The sequence below is a fragment of the Bombus bifarius genome, unplaced genomic scaffold, assembly GCF_011952205.1.
Source record: "Bombus bifarius isolate JDL3187 unplaced genomic scaffold, Bbif_JDL3187 scf7180000007990, whole genome shotgun sequence".
In the NCBI taxonomy this organism is placed as follows: domain Eukaryota; kingdom Metazoa; phylum Arthropoda; class Insecta; order Hymenoptera; family Apidae; genus Bombus; species Bombus bifarius.
Genome location: NW_022884371.1, coordinates 405,563 through 424,588, shown reverse-complemented (window position 1 = coordinate 424,588; position 19,026 = coordinate 405,563). Strand labels below are relative to the sequence as shown.

At 32.6% G+C, this 19,026-nt stretch overlaps 3 protein-coding genes across 6 annotated transcripts; 2 read left to right on the top strand and 1 right to left on the bottom strand.

The window, feature by feature from the left end:
- Window positions 1-64: 64 nt before the first annotated feature.
- On the top strand, window positions 65-2,873 carry LOC117205391 (bifunctional arginine demethylase and lysyl-hydroxylase PSR). Its single transcript, XM_033443746.1, has 6 exons — window positions 65-737; window positions 1,207-1,412; window positions 1,483-1,765; window positions 1,906-2,261; window positions 2,353-2,585; window positions 2,716-2,873. The coding sequence occupies exons 1-6, from the start codon at window positions 665-667 to the stop codon at window positions 2,741-2,743; spliced, it is 1,179 nt and encodes a 392-aa protein (XP_033299637.1). The 5' UTR covers window positions 65-664; the 3' UTR covers window positions 2,744-2,873.
- Window positions 2,639-14,308, bottom strand: LOC117205379 (kinesin-like protein KIF21A). 2 transcript variants are annotated; one of them, XM_033443722.1, is made up of 16 exons: window positions 13,967-14,308; window positions 12,339-12,723; window positions 11,751-12,197; window positions 11,565-11,673; window positions 11,271-11,474; window positions 10,865-11,166; window positions 10,517-10,760; window positions 7,721-8,622; window positions 7,310-7,656; window positions 7,047-7,235; window positions 6,855-6,974; window positions 5,607-5,775; window positions 5,443-5,548; window positions 4,765-5,319; window positions 4,408-4,675; window positions 2,639-3,379 (listed from the first exon to the last, which is right to left on the bottom strand). In XM_033443722.1, the coding sequence occupies exons 1-16, from the start codon at window positions 13,999-14,001 to the stop codon at window positions 3,301-3,303; spliced, it is 4,461 nt and encodes a 1,486-aa protein (XP_033299613.1). In that variant the 5' UTR covers window positions 14,002-14,308; the 3' UTR covers window positions 2,639-3,300. The 2 variants fall into 2 exon arrangements, with proteins under 2 accessions (XP_033299613.1, XP_033299614.1); XM_033443723.1 differs by having other exon boundaries at window positions 2,644-4,198.
- A 112-nt stretch (window positions 14,309-14,420) lies between these two features.
- On the top strand, window positions 14,421-18,967 carry LOC117205385 (ankyrin repeat and zinc finger domain-containing protein 1-like). 3 transcript variants are annotated; one of them, XM_033443736.1, is made up of 14 exons: window positions 14,421-14,438; window positions 14,606-14,985; window positions 15,080-15,220; window positions 15,557-15,763; window positions 15,839-16,143; window positions 16,268-16,382; window positions 16,452-16,597; window positions 16,662-16,887; window positions 16,960-17,229; window positions 17,307-17,510; window positions 17,587-17,863; window positions 17,946-18,087; window positions 18,168-18,341; window positions 18,415-18,967. In XM_033443736.1, the coding sequence occupies exons 3-14, from the start codon at window positions 15,121-15,123 to the stop codon at window positions 18,586-18,588; spliced, it is 2,340 nt and encodes a 779-aa protein (XP_033299627.1). In that variant the 5' UTR covers window positions 14,421-14,438; window positions 14,606-14,985; window positions 15,080-15,120; the 3' UTR covers window positions 18,589-18,967. The 3 variants fall into 3 exon arrangements, with proteins under 3 accessions (XP_033299627.1, XP_033299625.1, XP_033299628.1); XM_033443734.1 differs by lacking the exon at window positions 14,421-14,438 and having other exon boundaries at window positions 14,514-14,985; XM_033443737.1 differs by lacking the exons at window positions 14,421-14,438; window positions 14,606-14,985; window positions 15,080-15,220 and adding an exon at window positions 15,422-15,444.
- The last annotated feature ends 59 nt before the right edge of the window (window positions 18,968-19,026 follow it).

Below are 19,026 nucleotides of genomic sequence, written 5' to 3'. Positions count from 1 at the left end.
ACCACCAGAGCATATTGTTTTTTATATTATATATATATGCTATAATATAAGGAGTTAATAACGAATTGACGATTAGAAAAATTCAGTTTACTGAATAAAGTTTGGGATGTAATATACATATAATGTTTAGGACCGTTATTCCTTTTAGTATATATAATAATGTTTCGTTTTAAATAAGAGGATAATCTATATACATGGTTACGTATATATGAGAGCGAAAGTTACGATATCGATACTTCTAGAAGCGCAATTACATTTACGGGATGACCTATTGATAGAACATGGTATTTGTCACGTAGGCAGTCCACACAAGAATCAGCGCCTCTGTAGATAATGTACAGAACTTTAGTTCTGCTATTTAAGGTCATCATGTTGAGTAGTAAAGTCAAAGATGTACTGGACGCCGTATGTACATTTGAAAAAATTGTGTAACATGAGGTCAAAATAAAAAGAACATATACTTAGTAAAATATTAACAAGAAAGTTGTACTAAATGTTCCATATACTTGTGAGAATATCTACCGATGTTTTGATTCACCTTACGGAGTTTATGCGAACTAAAAAGTACAGTTACCACTGAATGACGTGTTGCACATATTTTTTGATTGTAAATTGTAAATATATTAAAACTAGGTTAATTAGGTAACACAATAAACGTGTAGCCATGTCGGACGAATTGAAATTAGATCACCGTGCGAAAAAAAGGATCAAAGAGGTTAAAAGGAAAGCTAGACCAGGTAAACATGTCATAACCTAATTTTATAACCTATACGTTGACGTGATATGGGCGTAAATTACTTTTAACAGACAATTATTCTTGACGAATTATTTTATATTGCTAGTATGACTAGAAGTAATTGAGACACCGTTTGTCTTCTTGTGACGCTCGTCGTTATAAACAGAATTTGGATATGTGATACAAGACCGAACTATCTTTGCCGACCTTGGATGATGTAACTCCAAATTTCCTGAAAGTATTGCGATAATAATATAATATAATGCACTTATACGTAAATAGTTTACCGTTTAAATTGCTGTATAAACATTAAATATAATAAATTATATAGTGTCAGTAATATATACAAATCTTAATAAACCTTCATTGTTTACATAATATATTTTATTATTTTTATATTATTCAAACGTTTCATTCTTTCAAAAATCGTTCCTATTCTTTTCTTTACAATAGTTAAATGTTTCTTCTAGAACTTGGTGATAAAGCTGCTTGGATCCAACATGGCTATAGTAAAAAATTTGAATCATTTTGGAATTTCATTGATAACGTGGATCGTATTGACGAATCTAAAGTATCTACAGAAGAATTTATAGAAAAATATGAGAAACCTTACAAACCTGTGATAATACAAGGTGTTCAAAATGGTTGGAAAGCCCAGTATAAATGGACTATAGAGGTACATGTTTTTTAAATTAATTACAAAATATATTATTATCTATGACTAATAATTTTCCATTAAAATGCAGAGATTAGTAAAAAAATACAGAAATCAAAAGTTTAAATGTGGTGAAGACAATGAAGGATATAGTGTAAAAATGAAAATGAAATATTATGTACGCTATATGCTTAATAATGAAGATGATTCACCTTTGTATATCTTTGATAGTTCCTTTGGTGAACATCCTAGACGAAAAAAATTACTAGAGGATTATGTTATTCCTAAATATTTCCGTGATGATTTGTTTCAATATGCTGGAGAACATAGAAGACCACCATATCGTTGGTTTGTTATGGGACCTGCTAGGTCTGGTAAGTATTTTAATTACTTTCATAAAATCATAAAAAATTACAGTAATGATATTACCTGCTTTAAAAGGTATCTATATAAATAACTGCTTTATCTAAACAATTATTTTAGACTACGTTATGAATAAGTAATGTGAATACAGGTACAGGCATACACATAGATCCATTAGGAACAAGTGCCTGGAATGCACTGATTTCTGGGCATAAAAGGTGGTGTTTATTTCCTACACATACTCCGCGAGAACTTCTTAAGGTATCTGCGACTGAGGGTGGTAAACAAAGAGATGAAGCTATTACATGGTTTTCTGTTATTTATCCACGTACAAAATTGCCTACCTGGCCACAAGATTGTTTGCCAATAGAGATTTTACAAAATCCTGGTGAAACTGTTTTTGTTCCTGGCGGTTGGTGGCATGTTGTTTTAAATCTTGATGAAACTATAGCAGTTACTCAAAATTTCTGTTCCCGTACGAATTTTCCAGTAGTGTGGCATAAAACAGTAAGAATTTATGTATAAAACAATGAATTTACAATAAAATAATATACATGCTGTATAATAATATACGTATGTTTTAATAATTTTGCTATAGGTACGGGGGAGACCAAAATTATCACGTAAATGGTTAAAAGTACTCAGGGATAAAGAACCAGAATTAGCAGCATTAGCTGAAACTATAGATGTAAAAGAAGATACAGGTGTTGCCAGTGATTCTTCTAGTGGTTCTTCAAGTAGTTCTTCAAGTACTAGTAGTAGTAGTCAATCAGAAGACAGTGCAGATGACAGTGGTCAAGAATCATTGACAACACATAAAAAGAAAAAAAGGTAGGAACTTGTTGTTTTATTATATGTAGTTTTCGGACTGAAAGAAAACCATATTTAATATTATTATTAGTCCATTTATTTTTTGTAATTATAAGTATAATAAGACATAATACTGTTTTTAAATTTTTAGAAGAAAACTAAATAACAGCCAACCCTGACAATATCAAGCATATGGGACCTACAGAGACCTCAGACTGTACAGTATTAACCAACAATTGTTTGTACTAAGAATAAATATTATAATTATTACGACCTTTATGTTCATAATAAAATAAATGCTAGATAATACCAAATTTGTTCTTATTAAGTAAATTTGTTTAAATACTATACTTAATCCACGATAATGCACTTAATTTTTGCTGAATCAATTTTTTTAATAATACATCTTTGGACTTCATATTTCTATATACTATAGAATCGTTTTGTTATTTAAAAATTACATTTATAAATTTTATACATATGTTAAATGCTTATATCCATTAAGGCAGTACACGTAAAACTTGTTATAAAATATTTAAAGTGTCAAACACATCATACATATATGATCTCAAACATAAAATATCGAAATTAACACATCAGCAGGCAATAGTCAGGTGCATTATCATTACAAATCCTCGAATTAATTATCCATTGTGTTATAAATTAATACAAATTAACAAATAAATAAAAAAATATAATTACAAAATAAATACAACATTTCCAATGAGTGCATGTATTAGCTTTTCAATGAGTTGCTTCTCTGGAAAGTTCTTGCATCTCTCTTATAGTAGCTCCACAGCCTCACTGTTGCATCACTTCACGTTGACATCATATTGCATGCACCATATTGGAGTGTAAATAACATAGAAGCAAAGTAATACAAGAAATTAAATTAAATTTTCATATTCGTTAAGTTATACAAGTCAATGATTATGACAAGTATTATTTTCTACTACAACTTCATTCAATCAAACAAATGTTTTACATAGAATACATTCATAACTGCAACCACACTATTAATGACAAATTTTTGCTAAAAACTTGCATAAATACTTTCAAAAAGCAATACACACAGCTTTGATAGAAACGAATGAGAATTGATCAGTAAAAGAAATATGAAATTTTAAAGAAATATCATTACGTTATTCTTTCATGTTCAATAACTAATCTACCATGTAATATCAATAAACAATTTTACAGAAATTTAAAGCGCATTTCCGATTTTCATTACATTCGATGGTAATTACATGTCAAAGCGTTTGAGGCAGAAAATTAAAGTTACTATTATTTTATGATTTATCTTTTCATTGTATGGAATAATAATTTCGAAACTATAATAAACAAGTATGTAGGTGTGTAAGCAAACGAACTGTTGTCTGTTTTTTTATAAATATTTACCAGCTGAAAAGTTAAAATTTTATCAAATAAAATTCATGGTATGTATTTATGATAAACATGTCCACACACTTTTATAAAACAGCTGAGTGGACAAGCATGCGCATTACCACACCAAAAAATTATAAATGCAAAGGAATATTATGCAGCAAAATAGAAAAATAAGTTAAAGGGAAACTGTGGAAATAGACATGGATAATGAGGAATCGGGAATACGCCACAGCTTCACCTCTCCAGAGCTGCAATCAACATTTTAGATGTTATTCCGTTCAAGAAAGTTATGTCAAGTACTGAACCCGAGCACATATTTCAACTTAAAATAATTTATCTAATAAAGTCCTCAAAGTTAATTTAGAATAATGTAAAATTTGTATGTTATTGCAGCTTATATTTCCAATATGCTTCGGGTCAGTTTAGTATGAGCAACAATACAAAAATGCATACTTACTTGCTTGCAGTAAAAACGTGTTGCTGATTAGTTGTTACAGCATTGATAGCAGTACCGTGTGCTCGAACTTCTCCTATTGGAGTACATTCTGCTTGATCCTTTGGTACAGACCAGGCTTTTAACACACCCCCTCTGCATCCAGATATCATTACAGATCCATTATTAATCATACACAAACCCAAAATCCAATCTTTGTGAGCATTATTTAGTGATTGAACTAGTTCCATTCTGCTCAAATCCCATCGTTTAATACACATATCCCTTGATCCTAAAAAAAGTTTATTATAAATTTTAAAAATATCTCGAATGTATTAAAGGCCATAATTATGTTAGAAACCTGATTTTAAAAATACTTGCCAGAAAACAATGTCGATTCGTAAGTTGTCAAACATTGAACACCATCATAATGTGGAGGTGCCAGACTGACCGATTGCCCGGATGCATTTGGTTCAACAAGAGATATCAGATGATCTTTGCTACCTGTTATCACCCTTCCATCATCTGCGACAGCTAAACACATTACTGCTGCCGTATGTGGTGTACTTAATCTTCCAGTGTGTGTTAATTTACGGAGATCCCATACTCTGACTTTATCGCTAGACGCGGTATATAATTCTTGCTCATCTATACTGAGCACTAAATCATTGATGGTTGTTTCACCAACAGGAACTTGAAGCACTCTAGATGGAGTTGATAATGCGAGTGGTCCACTTTGAGCTTGACCAGATGAAAATAAAGTTTTCACGCAGCTGTTTCCTGTACGCAAATCCCAAACTTTTACATATGCTGAAGAAACACTGAATAATAAATTATGCATTGGTGAATATTTCACCGCTACGACGTTGTTCGGATGACCACTTAATGTGAGATTCTCAATTCCTGTCCCTAAATCCCATACTTTGACAGTTCGATCTAAAAATTTTATACATAATTAATGTATAAAGAATATTAAGAGAGAGAGAGAGAGAGAGAGAGAGAGAGAGAGAAATGTAGGATACTTTTAAAGATGTTAAATATTTGTTTTACGTCTGATACCTTTTGAACCACTGAAGAGCAAATCAGAAGTTACACATATAGTCAGTACTGCTTTGCTATGTCCTTCGGCAACGTGAGTGCATTGCAAAACAGCTCGTGGCTGTGTCTGAAAAAAATATATATCATGTACAACTAATAGAATGCAGTATTCATACTGTATTTACCTTGCCTTGATATTGAGAAATAATTCCTTTCATAGGTTGTGGATCTGTAGATGTTGGTTGTCTACTTGCAGTTAATCTAGAGAAAACGTTTTCTTCTCGACTATTGAACCGTCGGTATGTAGTCGGAGATCCAGGAGGTGATGACACATCTGTATGTGCTACTTGTTCCCTAGTTGAGGGTTTGTTATGTTAGCGTGTTAGTTAGCCGGAAATCTTGTCAATTTTAATCCGAGGTAAGCTATATTGGCTCAATACAATATGGATCATGCAAGTGCATTATTATAAGATATAATTGTAAATTGATTTTATTATAATTAGTAACAGTGTTGCTGAATTATAAATATATTAATCTGTATAACATTAAATATATTACTGTATAAGAAAATATTACACATTGATATTTGGAAAATAAAAACTATAATAATAAATGGTTAATTTATGAGAAAACTGTAATTAATGCACATCATGATTCATTACAGAAAATGTTTAAAGAAATTTAAACAAAAAACAAAAAACAGAATGATCCACCAAGGGGCTTTTTAAAAGTATTTTCATAGAACAGTGTACCTTAAGTGTTTGTGCTTTTATTTATTAATTGTCATGTATACAAAATAACTGCTTACATATATACAAATTCATGATTCTTTTGCGAAACAATGTGTTTTATACAAATAGAAAATTTTGCGACATTTATACATATTTATATTAGAGAGAGATAGAAATGTATATAATACATTGAATAAATTGTTTGGCATTAAAACAATCTTAATAAGGTACCTGTAGTAAGAACAATAAATAAAATGTTATTATTACCAAATTTCCCGAAAACTAATGAATTTTCAAATGCATTTCGTATGAGATATAAAATTTTGTACAAATTGTATCTTCTTGCCTAATACAACAATTTGTATGTTAGTAATCTTATTTTGTAAATTATTAACGTAAGCAAAATGTGAAAAAAAAACAAAATATAGAATCAAAAGAAATAATTTTTAATAAAGTCAATTCCATTAATACATACTTTCTTGTGTTTATAACAAAAGAAATTATGTCACTGGTATACCTTTTCTGGCTATAGTTCAAACAAAATTAAAATCTCATGATGAAAATATTATTAAATGCACTTGTCGAGAATGACATAGATCTTTTTAAGAAAAAAAATTAACCAGTAGTGCATGAAACAAGGCGTCAAGACAAAGATATACAAAGAATATAAAAATTAGGACGTGCTGCAGGATTATCACTCACATGGAGCCTCCACCAGGATGAAGCGGTCGTCGCAGCGGCCTTGGCGATGTACTATCACGTCGACTTAGAGTCGGGGATCCACCACTTATGCTACCATGACTTCTGGTTAAAACCAATCCTCTTACGAAAGAAAAATGTTCATTTTATATTTCACATTACATGATTATGTTATTGGAGAATAACTGTACTTACTTTAAACTACCAGGTGCACTAGGCACCCTCGTAAGTGGATGATTATGACTTTGATTTTGTTCTTCTGTCTTTAAATTATCTGGATTAGCTTGAACTCCATAAAGGAGCTCTTGAGGTTGTGTAGTCCTTCTGCGTACTTTATTGTTACGTTGTTTTTCCTCTCCAACAATAACTTGAGTGTAATTTTCACTAATATTTCAAATTAAATAAATATTACTAATAGATATTGCTAAGAGGTATTAAAAAAATAGTGTATGACTTACTTATCTGGTGATGAACTCCTAGAACTAGGTGGACTATAATTCATAGTACTATGATTATTCGTAAGCGATAAAAGATCTCTGTCTCGCAACACGTGCTCCAATAATTGATGTTGCACATCACTTTCTTGCGCAACTTGATTTAGTCTTGATTCCATGTCTCGGACTTCAAGCTGCTTTTGTGCAGCCACGCAACTTTGCTCGACAGTAAAAGCTAGCATTCTTTGTAATAAATATTGAGCCTCATCTACCGACTGAATCGTTGATATAAGAGCTTCAACACCAGGTTCCCCTTCGCCTTCACCATCTCCCATTTCCATCATATCACGTTGACATTCAGAGATACTATCCTGTAAAGAATAACTTGAAGAACAAAGCAACATTAACTTGGCTAATATAAGAAAAGAAAGTTACCTGTAGATAGCTAATTTTACTTCTCACATTATCAATTTCTTCATCTATGTCGATTGTGTCACCTCTCGAACTTTCTATAACATTTCTGTGTTTTTGAAGCTTTTCAAGTTCTCTACCTAGTTCTTCTCGTTCTTGAAGAAGTCTTTCCATTTCTCTCTCCGTTTCTGCAGCTGCCTGTTTAGCCAATGCTTGCTTAGCAATGGTTCTTTCAAATGTTTGCCACCTTTGTTTTAATGCTTTTGGGTTAATTGGTTTAGGTGGTGCTCTACCGGCAGCCTTTTGGCTTAGACCTCTGTCTCGTTTTCTTAACGCTGAAACTTCTTCTTGTTTGCGTCTAAGAACTACTTCTTTCATTCTTTTATCTGCCTCAAGCGTTCGAATCGTATTTGCATTCTTCCTACTTTCCTTACGCAATTGTGCTATTTCTCTATTACGTCTCAACTCATTTTCTTTATGTCTCTGTGCTTCTTCGCGCATTTTATTCAGAAGTTTTACTTTTGCTCGCTTCATCTCTGCCAGTTCATTTCGAAGCCCTCTTAACCTGTTTTCATTCTGAGATTGACTCTTAAGTAGCCTCGCATGTTCCTTCTTTGCAGATTGCAAAAGTCGTACTTCTTTTTGCATAGCAGAAAGTTTCTTTTCATATTCATCGCGTAATTTTTTCACTTTTTCTGTTGGTGGTATTGGTTGTTGTTGTAATGATTGCAACACCTTATCTCTTTCTTCTTGGGTATTTCTGATTCGAGCTTGTAATTGAGCAAGTTTATCTTCGTAATGTTGCTTCATAGTTTGTAAACGTCGTTGAGAAAGTTCAAGTTCTTGTATTAGTCGTTGTTTTACATCAATATCTGACGTTAAAGCTTCCAATTCACGACCCATAGCTGCTTCTTCTTCGTCTTCTTCTACAAAACATTATATTATATATGTCGGGTTTATATTAGAATTAGAGTTAGGGGCGTGAAACGAATCTTCGTTCGGATTACACGTTGTCGTTATGCAATAGAGAAGACATTGACTAGTGCAAATACGATTATTATAGAATTGGACAAGTAACCGTGGTAATTAGATACTCAAGAAACTAATGACAATGATCGTAGGTTCAATAACGAATCCGCGGTCAACGGGATGCTAGATGAACATGCTCACAATATCTAAGTCGGACTCTTTGTTAAAACGTGGAATATCCACTAAGCGTACAGACACTAAGTAACTCGCTAATACAACCTCACGAGAGAATGACTTTCCGTCGCGATGATGCTGCGGAGGAAAACTATGATGGGGTGTGTCTAAGGACACAAGATCATCGGATTCGTCGAGGATAGCCTTCGTTCAGAAGGCGAGGGAAATTGGCATTGCTGCTAATTGGTCAATCTCCATATTGGTGGTGAGAAAAAGATGCTAGCCGCCCTCAAGGGAAAGTTGCTAGTGGGAGATGCCGTTCGTTGAAAAATAGGTCTCTCCTATCTTCCCGTAGCTGGGACAAAGACTGTTTGTTTGAAAGACTTTAGTCAACTAAATCTTAAGATTTATAACGGGCCCTCAGGCTAGCTGAACATGTACTGCGGAGACGCATCGACATCTGGCAATCATCTTACTCGAAGAATAGGGTCTGCGTGTGGCGACCCACGGGACAGAAACCGTTGGAATGTTTACTGTCGCGTGCCGCTACAAATATTTCTTTTAAGGAGAGCTATAGAATTACTCTGTACCTTTGTTAGACAAAGCGTTCATCCCGTGACCGCGGCTACGTTCGGCGACTGGCTGTCGCCTCGAGACCAAGCTCATTATCACAAATCTCGAACAAATACAATCGGATCGAAAGACGACAATTGTTTAATTACGCCTATGATAGAATCTAGATTACGGTGTTAGGGGACTATCCCGAAGTTCCAAAGGGGAGGCTTCGATGTCCTTTCATTTCCGACATATATATGTCGGAGATGAAAGGAAAGCCGAAGCCTTTCCTTGGAAATTTTGGGAACATCCTCTAGTACCTTAGCCTAGATTTTATTATAGTTGTAATTGCTTAAGATTTGTAATAAGCGAGATTGGGTTCGAGGTGACAATCGGTCGCTGAACGTAGCCACGGTCACGGGATGGATGTTTTATCTAACGGAGGTTTGGAGTGGTTGTATGTGTTTTCCGAGAAATGTGGTTGTGGCGGCATGCGGCCTCGAGAGCGGGCCTAGCCACGTGTGATGTTGCCTTGGAGGTGCCGATGCAATGGGACATACATTGTATTAGTAATCAAAACTCCAGGCAGAAACTGCCTAGCAACGGCGTTTGGAACTTTCTCGATGCTTCCAACGAGTGTGCCTAGCAACGGCGTTTGGAACCTTCTCGATGCTTCCAAACGGGTATAGAAAACAAAATGCAATTGTACAGGGAGAAAAATCTCCACGAGGCTGGCATTCTTGCGATTGCCTTGGAGAGTGATACATCGAGCATTTTCGACGATCGCATTTGCGTCTAAGTTAGTTTCGCTTAGTAAGGAGTTATCCCGGTAACCGTGGATTCGTTTGAACTCAAACATTGCTAATAGTATTATTTAATTTAATTATTCGTAGATCGTATTATTCATTAGGCTTAGTGTTTGTTAGACTTATTATTAGTTGTACTTATTATTTGTTAAGCTTAGTGATAGACCTGTATATACGTGTAAATAAAATCTCGGCTTTGTGAAACGATGGCTAGTCCACATGAAGAGTCGTCGCGCGCCCAAAATTCGAATCGTGATCCGACATATAATTATATATTATCTAAATTATACATATAATTATAATTATATATATATACCTTTTCTATCGGAATCATCATCTGAATCATCTTCGCTCACAGAATCCTGCCCTGCTTCTGTATCATCACCTTCTGTTTCATCTCCTGTTTTTCCAGCAATATTGGAAGTATGTCCATGCTGTTCCTTTAATGCAGTTAATGTTTCAATTTCTTTTTGTAGTTCTTTCTTAGCATCATTTAATACTGATGTAGAGTCACTATGAAATATGTATCCAGAATCACCATAAGGGTTGGCAGCATTAACCTGTGTGAATTGAAACACCATTCGAAAATCAATTGCTACATAGGTTAATAACGTATGTATCTGCTATTACTATATGCCTTACAACTATCTATGTGCTATTATACCTGTATTTGACGTTTCTTCAATTGCTGATACATAGCTTCTGCTTCTAAAAGACGAGCTCTTAGTTCTTCTATCTCTTGCAAATATCCTTGTATTAAACTCGTCACTTCAGGATTTTCACCTGTTGATGACAACCATTGACCGGTATCTTTTTCTGCCTGCAGAAGAACATTCTTTGCTGTCAATGCTTCAACTGTTTCTGAAAGGGCTTTTACTCTAGTACGAAGACTCTGTAATTCACTGTTCAACATTTGATTTTCATGCCAAGCATCGTTTATACCATCTTCACCAACAACTCTTTTTCCTAATAAAAAATAAATAACAAATTAAAATTTTAACTTTTCATAATAAATTTGATATGTTATAAATACCAATTCTCCATATCCATATAATATTTTACACATTTACCTTGCCTATATTCCATTAATTCTAATTGAAGCTGCTGTATTTCTCTTCTAAGAGAAGCAATTGTTCTTGAACTCTTATCTTGATTAATTGTAACTTTATTCTTTATGTTCCTTGCTCTGTTTGCATACTTCAGAGTACTTAAAGTTTCCATAAAATCTCTATCACTTGGTGATACACAGGCTATCATAACAGTTTGACTGTTACCTACAACCATTGTACATAAATATTTATTGATAAATTAATACAATTAGAATAAAAGTATGTATTTTATAAATATATTTATGATTCTATTACCTCCTAGTGAATCTTGAAGCAGCCTTGTTAGCTTTGAATCTCTGTATGGTACATGTAAAGCTCTTTTCGTCTTATCGCCAAGTGCAGAAATTACATTACCTAAAGCCAACTATAATGCAAAAAATAATTGTTCTGATGGTAATTACAATATTGTGTAGTTCTCCTATAAAATTATCAATACATTACCAATCCACAATTTATAGAAATCCCTTCTTTTGCTCTATCTCCAGTAGCACCAGTTCTTTTTAGCCTTTCTGATCCAGCTAAATCTACAAAATGAAATTTTGCAGTTAATGTTTCAAATTCACCAGCAGGTTCAGAGCCACTTGTATCAACATCAGCATCTGGATCTTCAACTTTTACGTATCTTTGCTGCTTTATATATAGTGTAAATATTGCATGTGATCTTGATGACTGGGTATTCATTTGGGTAGATCCAGTTGTACGTGACAATGCTCCTAATCTTAAATACTCTAATGCTTCCTCTGGACTAGTAACAATTCGTGGTTCCACTCCAGCTAAATGAATATTGCCTGAGGGATCTTCATGAATACGAGCACCACCCCTAGGACCACCAGGTCCTAGTAAATCTTTCAAGTCCTCATTATACAATTCCAAAAATTGTGCAGTAACCTATTATAACACATAAAGAAAACAATTTATATAGAAGAAACATTTTATCTTATGAAATATTAAATTTCACTCATAAGTAGAATAATTTATTTCAGTGAAGTAACATGGATTTAGAATTGTATACAAATTTTCTTTGCAAACCTTAAATTCCGGAGGCATTTGTGCACGTTCTCTAGCCTGCTGTTGTTTTTCCGCAATACCATTGAACAGGTGTCTAATAGCTCTTGGAATAATTCCAACTACAGCTTCACCTACTTCCACATCAAATCCAGTACCCATAGTATATGTTTTACCAGACCCAGTTTGACCATATGCAAGAACAGTTGCATTATATCCATCTAATGCACCTTCTACCAAACGTGCAACACATGTTTCATGAATTGTGCTTTGTCCAACACCAGTATCAAAAACATAATCATATGTAAAGGCCTTGTCTGGTCCAAGAAAGACTTGGGGTTCTCCTGGAGGTACTTGAGTACAAATTCTACACATGTCAATTACTTCACGTGCTACTTGAGGCCTTATTCTGTGATTAATAACAATAAATTATGAATTACCGACATTTCTTAATATTTCGATAGAAGAAAATTAAATATTAAAGATTAAATACGAATATAAACAATGAATATGAAAAAGAAAAAGTACAAATGATTTTTATTTTTCATATATAAATTATGTTTAATCAATTCGTATTCGTATTCATATATAATGTATTACGTTGTAGTCACATTTAATGTGTTATAATCAACATCATCGTACATAACGCATCAGCTGTTACTGTAATAAAAATCCCGCGCGATGGTAAGAAGAAATATATACAACAAAATCCATAAAGAATGCAGCTAAAGAGCAATTTGAAAATATTCAAATAAGGAAAAGACCAGATGGTTAAATGTAGGAATGACTAATATAAACAATTGGAAATTGAATAAATTATGAAGAAACGAAGAAAATATGGTGGGGGAGGAAAAATTCATTCATCAGAAATCGAGATGCATGTTCGTCGTTCGGTATACAACCGGTAATAAAGCCTACGACCTACGCATCCAATTCTTTAAAAGGAGATATTATGCGATTAAAGTACGCAATGCAGTACTGCGTAAAAAAGAATGCTGACGGCATTTCAATTATAAAATAACTTTATTGAAAAATAACAGGGAGATTTGGAAGATAAAAACGAAAAATATTAATGACAAATATCGCATTTACATATCGTTATGAGTTTGTTAATAAAATAAATAATTTTAAAGAAGTGAATAAAAAATTAAGGATATTAAGAAACATATGAATATGTCGATAGTTAATTCGTGTAACTGTTTTAGTAAGGATATTCGGAGAAATCTGTAATCATGTTGAAACGGTCTAAATAGAGGAATTTTCTAAAATCGTGAAAGTGTAACAGGAATCAATGCCTTTCGCAATTCTAATCATTGGATTCGTAACAATGGATCCCAAGTGAAAGAAAAAATACATATCTATAGTAATAGATAAGATACACCGGGAAAGAATATATAATGACAATACGCGTAAATTACGGAAACATTGGAAAAGTACAGCATTTTTTACAGCAAAATTTTTACGTTTTGAATTCGAATAATACTTCCCGCGAATCTTACAGTTATTATTAACTGTATCACATCGGTGATATAAGCTGTCACCGCGTATGTCGTTTTAGTAGCTTAGTTTGCGACAATGTAGCCTACTTGACAGAGTGTCTTGCACAAAAACAATTTGATGAATTGATGTTTTAATAGAAAACCTGGACTTACCGTACGGCAACGCGTACACTCGTATCATCAGACATCTCGATATTGAATATTGTGTAACTCTTTAGGATGTGAAAGCAGAAAGAACAAAATCTCACTGGAGAAATCAACGAGAAATTGGTGCGATTAGGCCGAAACTATTAGGCGATGGGGCTATAATTTTTCGATATACAGATATACTGAATGCGCACGCGTTATTAGATGCGGCGACCGTGAAAATTCCGCATTTTTCGTCGTGGACGCGCGCACAGACAATTGTGAAATCCACTCAAACATTTCTCATAACGAAAGAAAAATCTCTACGCTAGTCGCGTCGGCCCAAGGACTGTACAGATCTTGGATTGAAATCATACGTGACAGACATCTTTGATTCTTTATGGCATAAACCGATTATGTAGCACTATCTGTTGACAATTCTCGAAACTGTTAACGATTCTCTGTCACTCAGAAATTATATTACATATATCATTTGTTGGTAAGTTCTTATTTGTTGTATATTGAGTCGATAATACTGAGAATGATGGTAAAATAATAAGGGGCCTCTATTCCTTTGTTCTATACTTTGTGTTATCGTGATATTATCCAAATTGTAATAGAATCCGTCTATATTTAATAACTAGTATTTTTCAATTACATTTTTAGATTTCCAGCAGTTATTTAAACACTACATTGATTACAACATATGTACAAGAGATAATATATTCGATGATGTAATTTTCTACCTATCATGACTGAATTAAAATACAGTGTGATTAGTATTTAAATCTGAAAGTGTATATCCTATTTATAATATTAAAATTTTACTTCAATCAAACTATTTTCTTTTTGGATGAAAAAGTTAGTGACATTAACATAAGTGTAACTAATTACTGAGTGACATCGGGTATCAAACTGCATAGTTCGATTTTGATGTCTAATTATCGTGAAGTGAATTATACATATAATATACGTAGAAAAGATAGTAGAACCACGGTTTATGCGACCGTGAGTGGAACGTTGTGATTCTCCTATTACATTATTGGGTAATCAGAAATTTTCTTGTTATTTTTTATTTCAAATTAAAGTTTATTATATCTTTTTCTTTATTTTATCGGTGATTGTGCTTCATTTTTTCAGGCTTATATCGTCTTTGATTAGAAGTTTAGATAACGTAGATAATGGATCATCAAATATTTAAAATATACAACCAGGAAGACTTTAACAGAATCACAAAGGGTATTAAAGTTGCACAATGTATGCAATCGCGATCGTCATCTGGTAATTAAGCTTAGGATATATATCTATTTTTATTTAAATGCTATTTGATACGAATTTATGTTTGTATGTAGATACTTACTATTAAAATTTTTATTTATATTTTTTAAAGCTAAGGATATCTATTAATCACTTTAACTATTTTGTTTATTCCCTGTTTAATTACGTCATTCGAGTTGATTGATGTTTCAGAATTTTCAAATATATAGAAACCATATGTTTCTAAGGTTAAAGCATTTTCTTTCTACGAATTCGAAAATTGCAAATGATTAAGAACGATATTATTGATAATATAATAGACGAATTTATGAAGTGAAGTTAAAAGCACTATTATATTAGTTTCAGGAAGTGAGAGAATGATAAGTCAACTTGATGATTTAGTTGTATCAGATTCCTTAAGTTGTTCATTTTGTAATACTATATTTGAAGACAAAGCACAACAAAGACTGCATTATAAGTTAGATTGGCACCGGTATAATTTAAAACAGCGTTTGAATGGATTAAGACCTATTAATGAAGATAAATTTAATCTTTTAGCTGATGAAGGTATTACCAAAGAACTTAGCTTTTTTTGTATACTTAATGTATACTATGAAAAACATATCGTTGTTAACATTGTAGGCAATGTTTCGAGTTTATCTGGAAGTGATGTAGAATCTGAAAATGAAGATGAGACATATGCCTCAGAAACAGGATCTGGTCATTGTGAAAGTAAAATCTCCATTAAAAATAAGAAAATTGAGAAAAAAGGAAAAAATACAGAGTCAGTTTCTGATAGTTCTGATACAGAATATTGTGATGATATTATCAAAGAGAAAAAAGTTGAGGCTTTATTAGTCATTGCAAATCGTCATTCAAAAGTTTTTTTTGAGAATGATGATGGAAATATATTTAGTATATATAGATGCTTACTTCACAATAAGAAGGTCTGTTTATTTATAGTAATAGACATGCTTGTCTATGATATTATTCTGTAATTTGATCTACTTTGTTAGAATCACTTGGCGTGTCTATACTTGCCAGATCAGGAGAGATGCAATTACATTTTAGGAAATTCCAGAGGTAGACAATGAGATGATTGCTCAGGCACTGGACAGTGGGAGAAAAACAACATGGACTGTCATCATGATTGGTGGAGGACATTTTGCTGCAGCTGTGTTTCAAGGTATTAGTTTTAATATATAAAGAAATATTTTATATACCGGAATTATAAAGAAGTATCTACCTGCTTTAGATGGAGAACCTATTGTGCACAAAACATTTCATTCTTATACAGTACGCGCAAAACAGGGCTTTGCTCAAAGTTCACGTACAACAGCTAATCATCCAAAGAGTGCTGGAGCTGGTTTACGTCGTTATAATGAAGCATCTCTCCTTCAGGTATATAGATAGTAAATTTAGATAGGGACTATTTTCATCATATTCATTAACTATTTATTTTCAGCATGTGCAAGATATACTTGAATCATGGTCATCTCATATCAGTAATTCCTCTCTAATTTTATATAGAGCAGTTGGTCCATATAATCGTACTGTATTATTTGGAGGAAAAAATCCACCTTTAGATAAGAATGACTTAAGATTGAGGCCACTACCTTTTCCTACTCGTAGAGCAACATTTAGTGAAGTTAAAAGAGTGTATGACATTTTAAGTTCCATGGAAATTTATGGTATGATTTTGACATTGTGTTTCAAATATTAAAATATATTCATGTTTATCTTACTAATGATGTATGTTACAGGCTCTGCATCTGATTTTACAGATTCTTTTCCTATTTCACCACGACAACCTCTTAGAAAAAAAGTTTCAAAAGCTGATGTATCTAGCGAAATTCCGGAGAAAATAGAGGATGTAGAGTATGATTCTAATGCTACCAATAACGTACGTAATCCACAAGATAGCGATAAGAATAAAATTCCCGCTCAAGCATCTCCCGAAAGACAACATAAGAATTCTCGATCTCATATAGATAGAGCAAAACCAAGAAAAAGTCCATGTCGCCCTTTACCCGGTACGAAAATTAAAATATTTTGAATATGAGATACAATTAAATAATTAATTGAATTTTCATTTGATCTTGTATTACAGATATCATTGCTAGGTTAGCACGATCGTCTTCAGAATCAGAATTGGATCAAACAGGAACTTCTAATATTCCAATGGATGTTTCATTAATTGAACAAGAATTGGAAGTAGAATTTAATGAAAATTTACTCGCCTTTCAAGATACTGTGCCAAGATATATGAAGAATAAAAAAGCTCGTCGTCAGAAGAAAAAGACGAAAAAAGATGGTGAATACATGTATATATATTGTGTTCTTTTAATGATCATATCTTTTTACATATATAAAAATACTTGCATTTTCAGAATGCGTACTGAACGAAACTTTAACCAATGCTAAAGTTAAATTATGGTCTGCATGTAAATTAGGTGATGATGAATTATTATCATCTGTAATTAATGATCTCGTAATTCAAGTAAAAAAGTTTGTGAAGTTGGAAGAACAAAATCAAGAGGACGTAACTGTAGATTTTAATTCAATTGTAAACAAAGATGATGTGAAGAAATTGGTAAATGATGCTAATGAAGATGGTAATACGATGTTACATGTAGCAGCTTTGGGTGGACACTTGAAATTAGTGTGGTATATTAGTAGTTAGAAATTAGTATGCTGATGTAACTATTGTTTTGTTTCACAAAATTTTTATCAAGTTTACCTGTTTTAGGCAATTACTAGAAATTGGATCAGATCCTTGCAATAAAAATAAGAAGCTACAAACACCATATGCTGCGACAAATGATAAGGAAACCAGAAATACTTTTAGAAGATTTATGGGCGCTTATCCTGACAAGTTCAATTATAGCAAAGTATTTACTATATATTTCTCTATATTTCATTTATTAAGATGTTATTATTACGTATAAAATTATATGTGTTTGTTATAAAGTCTCAAATACCTGGCCCACTTACTGATGAAACAGAACAAGAGGAATTAGAAAAAAGGAGACAACAAAAAAAAATAAAACGGAAGAAAGATAAATTGAAGAGAAAAGAATTTGAACTTAAAAAACAAGAAGAAGATACAAAGCAAAGATATCTTAGTCTTAGTGACAGAGAAAAGGTACATATTTTAAAGATTAATTGTACAGCTATTTAGTACTAATAAATTAAATCGTTAAACGTTTCTATCACAGAGAGCTTTGGCTGCAGAGCAACGTATTTTAAACCAAGGATGCACCATAATTTCACGATGCTTTCAATGTGGTGTGAATATGGCAGGTCAAGTGCCTTTTGAGTATAATTCCAATCGTTTCTGTTCTATGCCGTGCCTAAAGGAACATCGCCTTCACAACAAAGTTGTTATCTGATGGCGCTTTTTTGTATTTGAAACCGCAATTTATGTACGTTTTCACGATCTAGCTTTATTTTTTTATCAAGTACAGGTTACGAAAATGACGTATTTCTTATAAAGGATTAGATTTAAATGTATGTATACTTCTTTCAATAATGAAAAAAGAATTGAATAATCATAATATAATGATCGAAATTTAGGCACTCTGTGTTCAAAATAATATGGATATGTAAATTTAGAGTATTGTATGTTCTGCAATACACGTGATGCATATTTATTGTGTTGTTCAGATAAAATTTCTTGCATGTATGTTTCAAGTTTTGGGAAGAGATTATAAAATGCCACTTGATGTACATACAGGAATTTTTATAATAATATATGGATTTTAGCAAGAATATGATGAAATGTTTTATAATTCATGAATTTCATTCATCTTCCTTTTTGAAAATATGAG

Coding starts and splice junctions, on each gene's coding strand:
- LOC117205379 (XM_033443722.1), bottom strand. CDS start 14,001: ATGTCTGATGATACGAGTGTACGCGTTGCCGTACG. Junction 8,623..10,516: donor TGATGATTCCGATAGAAAAG/GTATATATATAT, acceptor AATGTTTTGTAG/AAGAAGACGAAGAAGAAGCA. Junction 5,776..6,854: donor CATCCTGGTGGAGGCTCCAT/GTGAGTGATAAT, acceptor ACCCTCAACTAG/GGAACAAGTAGCACATACAG.
- LOC117205385 (XM_033443736.1), top strand. CDS start 15,121: ATGGATCATCAAATATTTAAAATATACAACCAGGAAGACTTTAACAGA. Junction 16,598..16,661: donor ATGAAGCATCTCTCCTTCAG/GTATATAGATAG, acceptor ATTTATTTTCAG/CATGTGCAAGATATACTTGA. Junction 17,511..17,586: donor GAAAAAGACGAAAAAAGATG/GTGAATACATGT, acceptor TTGCATTTTCAG/AATGCGTACTGAACGAAACT.
- LOC117205391 (XM_033443746.1), top strand. CDS start 665: ATGTCGGACGAATTGAAATTAGATCACCGTGCGAAAAAAAGGATCAAA. Junction 1,413..1,482: donor AGTATAAATGGACTATAGAG/GTACATGTTTTT, acceptor ATTAAAATGCAG/AGATTAGTAAAAAAATACAG. Junction 2,262..2,352: donor CAGTAGTGTGGCATAAAACA/GTAAGAATTTAT, acceptor ATTTTGCTATAG/GTACGGGGGAGACCAAAATT.